This window comes from Ictalurus punctatus, unplaced genomic scaffold, assembly GCF_001660625.3.
Source record: "Ictalurus punctatus breed USDA103 unplaced genomic scaffold, Coco_2.0 Super-Scaffold_100, whole genome shotgun sequence".
Classification (NCBI taxonomy): Eukaryota; Metazoa; Chordata; class Actinopteri; order Siluriformes; family Ictaluridae; genus Ictalurus; species Ictalurus punctatus.
In genome coordinates, this window is record NW_026521086.1 from 3,378,785 (window position 1) to 3,385,782 (window position 6,998).

Consider the following 6,998-nt stretch of genomic DNA (forward strand, 5'->3'; position numbering starts at 1 on the left):
AGATCAAAAAATCTCCTGAGAACTTTTCCTCTGCTCAGCCATCTAACCTCCTGGTGGTACAACACATCACCATATTGTGCATCCATCTCATCCAACAGTACCTTGAACTGCAGGTGAGAGAGCGCCTTGGAGCGTATATCATTCACAATTTTGACGGCATCACGTCCACAAGCCCGATGGATTGGGCACATAGCTGTTCTTGATGTAAAATACAAGAAATCTGATAGCTGGCCCGTGTGGCACTTTCTTGAGCTGATGAAGGACATAGCAGCGCGCTCTGCTCAGATCGAAGTTTAGCAAGCAGCTCGTTAGCCTTCTGTTTTCATGCCTCGCCGCTGTCCTTTGAGAAAGCTGAAGAACATTTTGTTTCATAATGACGGATTTTGTACTCTTTCAAAACAGCAACTGACTGCTTGCAAACTAGACACAGTGCCTTTGAATTGATTTCAGTAAATAAAAAGTCAACTTGCCAAATCTTTTTAAATTTCCTCTTGTCTGTGTGCCAGTGCCTGGATCTCTCCATTATTACCTGTTTGTTGACTGTCGCAATGCATGCTGGCCTTGAAGTACGCATGTACATTAAATAAAATTCTAATTCTTATTCTCTACATTTAATTTCAATTTACATTTTTGTAGCTCAAAATTAAAATTAATAAAAAAATTAAATTAGAAATGAAGATCAGCATCAATCAAATCCCCCCCCACATATGGCATGGCGGGCCAAATCAAAAATCACCATCTCTGTTCTAACTGTTGTAGTAGCACGTAGTCATTCGAACTAAGGTTCAAGAAGCGCATAATAATTCTAAATACTGTTGTAGTAGCACCTAGTCATTCGAGCTAATGTGACATTAGCGCAAAGTCATTCAAAAGAATGTTCTAGCAGCATGGAATACAACACACACACACACACACACACACACACACACATACACACACACACACAAGGCTATAGCGGAGCCTATAGTCAGGCGCGCTGTGCTTTACACGGCCCCCAACGCGCTCTGCTTCCGATACTACACACACCACTCGACAGCTGCAAAGACATCAGGCTCGTTCACAAGGCTCCTCTTTAACTCGGCCCAGAACGCATACGACGGCCGTGCCTGCTTTTCGCCGGTTTTTACACACCACATCGCACCAAATGCGTAGCCCGCCGGCTTGAGTACAACGCGCGCCGCGCCTTTTCATGTCCGCTGCACAAGACTGTTGCTCTCTAGCCGGCCAGGCCGGGCCACGGGAGAAACTAGAAAGCCCGTCCTCGCTCAGCGTGTGCTTCAACGTTTTGAATCTCGTCTTGCGAGTGGGATTTTCACCGAGAAATGCCATGAGAAAACACATCTGAGCGCGCGCCGCGTCCGTGCATTCATTCAGTGGCGCCCGAGTTGAGTCTACAACGCTCTCATATCTGTTTTTAAGCCCGGCCCGGAGGATCGTCCTGTATTACACACTAACGTACAGTGTACAACTCGTGTATTCTACGTAGTTCCAAGAGAGATGGCAGAAGTCGCACCCGCTCCCGCCGCCGCGCCGGCCAAAGCGCCCAAGAAGAAAGCAGCTTCGAGAGCAAAAAAAGCCGGCCCTAGCGTCGGCGAACTGATCGTCAAAGCCGTTTCCTCGTCTAAGGAGAGGAGCGGCGTGTCTCTCGCTGCTCTGAAGAAAGCGCTGGCTGCCGGCGGATACGATGTGGAGAAGAACAACTCCCGCGTCAAGATCGCTGTTAAGGGTCTCGTGACTAAAGGCACTCTAGTGCAGACCAAAGGGACCGGCGCGTCTGGCTCTTTCAAGCTGAACAAGAAGCAGACCGAAGACAAGAAGCCCGTGAAGAAAGCCGCGCCCAAAGCGAAAAAGCCCGCCGCTACTAAGAAGCCCAAGAAGGTAGCGGCCAAGAAACCCGCCGCCGCGGCCAAGAAATCTCCTAAGAAGGCGAAGAAGCCCACAGCCGCGGCAAAGAAAGCCACCAAGAGCCCGAAGAAGGCGAAAAAGCCCGCGACCCCTAAAAAGGCAGCCAAGAGCCCCAAGAAAGCGAAAGCTGTCAAGCCCAAGACCACAAAGCCTAAAGCGGCAAAGGCGAAGAAGGCAGCACCCAAAAAGAAGTAAAGACGTTTGTTTCTTTCATGCTTTTGTTCCTTAAACGGCTCTTTTAAGAGCCACCCATATTTTCCTTTAAAGAGCGACAATTCATTTTCAGTCAAGCTTTATGGAATCAAAGCAATACACGTTAGAAACATACAATAGTACGGATACACATATCTACTACATATCATGTGAACATAGCCACAAGCTGATGCTGATTTTAGTACAGTAGGATAGAATCCTGATCGTGATTCCTAAACGTCATTCCTGATCTCCAAAACGATCACAGAATATGTAGGATAACATATTGATACATAATAAATCAATGTTAATGATGAGAATAAATAAATTCAGTTTATAGTTGTTACTTCGTGCTTTTGTATGAATATTCCCTTCTGTCTGTTTTCATTCGCGCGCTCGCTCTCTCTCTCACCCACACACGCACAAACAGGGGTGGGAGGGTTGACGCTGGAATTCGACGGCCTGTTTATGATTGGCTAATGCGCCACTTCGTTCTTAGCGAATAAGAGAGTGGCCGTTTTGTCTATATCACGGAGAGCTCAGGGTGTAACATTCATTTCGGAGTTGTTGTTAGAACAGATCTGAGCATCAAGATGAGTGGCAGAGGAAAAACCGGCGGAAAGGCTAGAGCTAAAGCCAAGACTCGTTCATCCAGGGCTGGACTTCAGTTCCCCGTGGGACGTGTGCACAGGCTTCTGCGTAAAGGCAACTATGCCGAGCGCGTCGGTGCCGGCGCTCCGGTCTACCTGGCCGCAGTGTTGGAGTATCTGACCGCTGAGATCCTGGAGTTGGCCGGTAACGCCGCCCGTGATAATAAGAAGACTCGTATCATTCCCCGCCACTTGCAGCTCGCCGTGCGTAACGACGAGGAGCTGAACAAACTGCTTGGCGGAGTAACCATCGCTCAAGGTGGTGTGCTACCGAACATTCAGGCTGTGCTTCTGCCTAAAAAGACCGAGAAGGCCGTCAAGACCAAGTAAACTCGTCCACCGCTGCTTTGTCAGTACCCAAAGGCTCTTTTAAGAGCCACCATCTCTGCTTCAAAAGTGCAGTTTTTACACCCGTTTTTCTACTGAAGTCAGCACGTTTATTAATAATAATAATAGTGGTAGATAGCCTGTTGCTTAAATGAAATCTAAGGGGTGAAAGTGCACTTCTAAGACAGCATATTTATAAATAAAAAAGGACTCGATAATTTTCTAGTCATGATTTGATACCATATTTAAGTAATGACTATAAGAACTATAATAGCAGTTAGCGTGCTGGTTAAATGAAGTGTGAGGAGTGAAAATGGTTTGTGACGGCGTTGTGTGTGTTCCTAATGAACAAAGCAGAGAGCGCGCCAATAGAATTGTGGCGGGCGTCTTGTGTTTCGAACGGAGGCAGAGAAGACGGTCCAATAGTCAACAGGTGACGTAAAACGTTCTATCGAATAGCAGACGAGCGCGTTCGAGATGCCCAATCAGCGCAGGGTGGCGTTATGGCTTAAAAAGGCCGCGTTCGTGCGCGCCGTTTATCCTGTTTTTCTATCCGTGAAGCGCAGAGCTCGACACTATGGCAAGAACCAAGCAGACCGCCCGTAAGTCCACCGGTGGCAAGGCGCCAAGGAAGCAGCTCGCCACTAAGGCTGCCCGCAAGAGTGCGCCGGCTACCGGCGGCGTGAAGAAGCCTCACCGTTACAGGCCCGGCACCGTGGCTCTGAGGGAGATCCGCCGTTATCAGAAGTCTACTGAGCTGCTCATCCGCAAGCTGCCCTTCCAGCGCCTGGTGAGAGAAATCGCTCAGGACTTCAAGACCGACTTGCGTTTCCAGAGCTCGGCCGTCATGGCCCTGCAGGAGGCGAGCGAGGCATACCTGGTCGGTCTGTTCGAGGACACCAATCTGTGCGCTATCCACGCCAAGAGAGTGACCATCATGCCCAAGGATATTCAGCTGGCCCGCCGTATTCGCGGAGAACGCGCTTAAACCACAACTCCGTCTAATATACACAAAGGCTCTTTTAAGAGCCACTTCCTCGTCTCACAAAACAGCAAATTTTCTTTCTTGGGCAGTTTAAGTATTAGAACGTGGTACAGAGAGAGAGAAGGAACAGTAATAATAATGTTTGTATATATGTATGTGTGTAAATGAAGTGCACGGCTTTCTATTTTTATCAACATTAGAAAGGTTGGTTATTTATTTTGCATTTTCATGATAAATATAGTCCTATGAGTATTACATAATGTTTGTTTTTATAGATGAGCCGTTAATTGTGGTTATGTCCGAACAATACAATGCACAGTAATGAGCTGTGTCTGTAAAATAGCGGATTTTAGGGCAAGAGCTATTACATCATACATACATTTCATCCATCATCCCTTTTGTCCCGTCCATGATAATTGTTTTTGTAATTTAATGATTGTAGACATGACCTCATCTTTGAAATCTTATTCCCTATTTGTGGATATTCTCGCTCTCTCATATATATATATACACATATACATATATAATGTCCACTGTATTAAATATTATTTAATGTGTGAAACGAGTTAGAAGACGGTTTTAGTAGAAACATATAAGTATCACTTTCATTCAAACTGAAAGCATATGAATAGATGGTGAAGAGTAGATAAATTTAAAGTCTAGATGAAAAGAACAAATGTTGAATAAAAGTTGACTAGGTGGGTGGGAAACAGTCAGTAGGAAAGTAGGAAGAGCTGAACAGAGCAGCAAAGACGAGAGTAAGACATTGTTAGTTGTAGGGGAGAAATCATGTCCAACAAGAAAATGTGATTATAGGTGTAGGTCAGAAGACTCGTTCTGTCTTTGCCAGTGTCAGGGCTTCACCACTCGTACGCAGCGCTCCGCTCCGCTCTTGTAGTCCCGGGCCAAACAGGCACGCCTAGTTAGCACCAGCCAGCCCATCCGGCCTCCTCCTCTTTAGCTCGGTCGGATTCCTCCCTGACCCTAACAAAACACAGTCACCCTAATGCCCTTTATCCCAACTCCGCTATTGCCTTGTGTGTGTGTGTGTGTGTGTGTGTGTGTGTGTGTTGTATTCTATGCTGCTAGAGCATTCTTTTGAATGACTTCGTGCTGCTGGAACACTGTTTTGAATGACTACATGTTACTACAACAGTATTTAGAACTTTTACGTGCTTCTAGAACCTTAGTTTGAATTTCTATGTGTTACTAGAATACCATTTTCAGTTACTTCCTGTTGCTAGTCTTAATATGAATAACTTTGTGCTGCTAAAGCCCCATTTTGCATTGCTCAGATTATACAAGCCCGAGAAACCGTGCTACAACCCTGTTGAGTTGTACTCATCTCTGCATTTATCAGACTGCTAGAATTACCCAAAAGCCTGAACATTCGTGGGAGAGCAGCACTTCAGAAGTGCCCCCCCTCTCTCTCACTCACACACACACACAGCAAGAGAGAAAGCGAAAGAAAATAGATTGCTCTTTGTATGAAAAGTGGGTGGCTCTTAAAAGAGCCGTTGGGTTGATGAAGACGGCGGTAACGCGCTTCACTTGGAGCTGGTGTACTTGGTGACGGCCTTTGTGCCCTCGGACACGGCGTGCTTGGCCAGCTCACCGGGAAGCAACAGGCGCACGGCGGTCTGGATCTCCCTGGAGGTGATAGTGGAACGCTTGTTGTAATGAGCCAGACGAGAAGACTCACCGGCGATGCGCTCAAAAATATCATTCACGAAGGAGTTCATGATGCCCATGGCCTTGGATGAGATGCCGGTATCAGGGTGCACTTGCTTCAGGACCTTGTACACGTAGATGGCGTAGCTCTCCTTCCTGGACTTTCTGCGCTTCTTGCCTCCTTTGCCGGCCGTCTTGGTCACGGCTTTCTTTGATCCCTTCTTGGGCGCGGTCTTGGCTGGATCGGGCATGATGCTGCTTGTCGAATAAACGAACAGTAAATGACTAACGCCCGCCTCGCGCCCGCTCTATTTACAGACCCACATGCTAATGACGTCCACACAAGTCACCTTTTTTTGATTGGCCAAAATTCGATACCTCCTCCTGCATGGCGCCTCCTACTGCTCCTCCCTCCTCCGCTACGCTTTGTTTCCCTTCCCGCCGTTGTATTTACAGTGCAACGTGCACTATGAAAAAACAATTGGCTTGAAAAAAATTATACACATATACATATACACACACACACACACACATATATATATATATATATATATATATATATATATATATATATATATATATATATATATATATATATATATATATATATATATAGAGAGAGAGAGAGAGAGAGAGAGAGAGAGAGAAAGAAATGCGGAAGTAAGTTTCTACTAAAACCGTCTTGTAACTCATTTTAAACACGTTATAATATTTAATACTGTGCATATAAATGTATAAAAAAAATAAAGATGTGCAAAAAAACAAAAATAAATTCCTTTTATGTACACAGACAGTTCTTATCTATCACTTTTACTACTTGTGTAGAGCGTTTGATACCTTATGCTTGAAAAAACAGAAAAAACTTGACTTCCCCACTTTTCTCTCTCTCTCTCTTATATATGCATGCATGCGTGCGTATGAGAAAGAGAAATATAGAAGTTTCTACTAAAATCTAAATTGTTTTAATCAAACAAGTTACAATATTTAATATATATGTATCTAATATTGTATACTGTACAATATTATATATAATACAATATTGAATATATACGGAGTTATATATATATATATATATAAAAGAGAGAGAGAGAATTATTACAAAAAAATACAAATAGATCTACCACTTATGCTACTGCTGTACAGCGTTTGATGCCTTATGCTTCACGAAAGAAAAAGCCTCCCCCCCCCCACGGAAGAGCTCTTTTTCTAGACATGTGGGTGGCTCTTAAAAGAGCCGTTGTGTTCGCGTCGTTCGGTGTTAGAGCGTT

General features: G+C 45.0%; 4 protein-coding genes across 4 annotated transcripts; 3 read left to right on the forward strand and 1 right to left on the reverse strand.

Moving 5' to 3' along the window:
- Positions 1-922: 922 nt before the first annotated feature.
- On the forward strand, positions 923-2,395 carry LOC128629733 (histone H1-like). The gene has a single exon (XM_053678483.1). The coding sequence runs from the start codon at positions 1,498-1,500 to the stop codon at positions 2,098-2,100; it is 603 nt and encodes a 200-aa protein (XP_053534458.1). The 5' UTR covers positions 923-1,497; the 3' UTR covers positions 2,101-2,395.
- A 295-nt stretch (positions 2,396-2,690) lies between these two features.
- LOC128629616 (histone H2A) lies at positions 2,691-3,077 on the forward strand. The gene has a single exon (XM_053678349.1). It carries the CDS (start codon positions 2,691-2,693, stop codon positions 3,075-3,077), a length of 387 nt encoding a protein of 128 aa, XP_053534324.1.
- Positions 3,078-3,261: 184 nt separating this feature from the next.
- LOC128629741 (histone H3) lies at positions 3,262-4,172 on the forward strand. The gene has a single exon (XM_053678494.1). The coding sequence runs from the start codon at positions 3,652-3,654 to the stop codon at positions 4,060-4,062; it is 411 nt and encodes a 136-aa protein (XP_053534469.1). The 5' UTR covers positions 3,262-3,651; the 3' UTR covers positions 4,063-4,172.
- A 71-nt stretch (positions 4,173-4,243) lies between these two features.
- Positions 4,244-6,025, reverse strand: LOC128629743 (histone H2B-like). Its single transcript, XM_053678496.1, has one exon. The coding sequence runs from the start codon at positions 5,979-5,981 to the stop codon at positions 5,607-5,609; it is 375 nt and encodes a 124-aa protein (XP_053534471.1). The 5' UTR covers positions 5,982-6,025; the 3' UTR covers positions 4,244-5,606.
- Positions 6,026-6,998: the final 973 nt, after the last annotated feature.

What these genes read in the sequence shown, in the direction of transcription:
- LOC128629733 (XM_053678483.1), top strand. Translation starts at nt 1,498, where the DNA reads ATGGCAGAAGTCGCACCCGCTCCCGCCGCCGCGCCGGCCAAAGCGCCC.
- LOC128629616 (XM_053678349.1), top strand. Translation starts at nt 2,691, where the DNA reads ATGAGTGGCAGAGGAAAAACCGGCGGAAAGGCTAGAGCTAAAGCCAAG.
- LOC128629741 (XM_053678494.1), top strand. Translation starts at nt 3,652, where the DNA reads ATGGCAAGAACCAAGCAGACCGCCCGTAAGTCCACCGGTGGCAAGGCG.
- LOC128629743 (XM_053678496.1), bottom strand. Translation starts at nt 5,981, where the DNA reads ATGCCCGATCCAGCCAAGACCGCGCCCAAGAAGGGATCAAAGAAAGCC.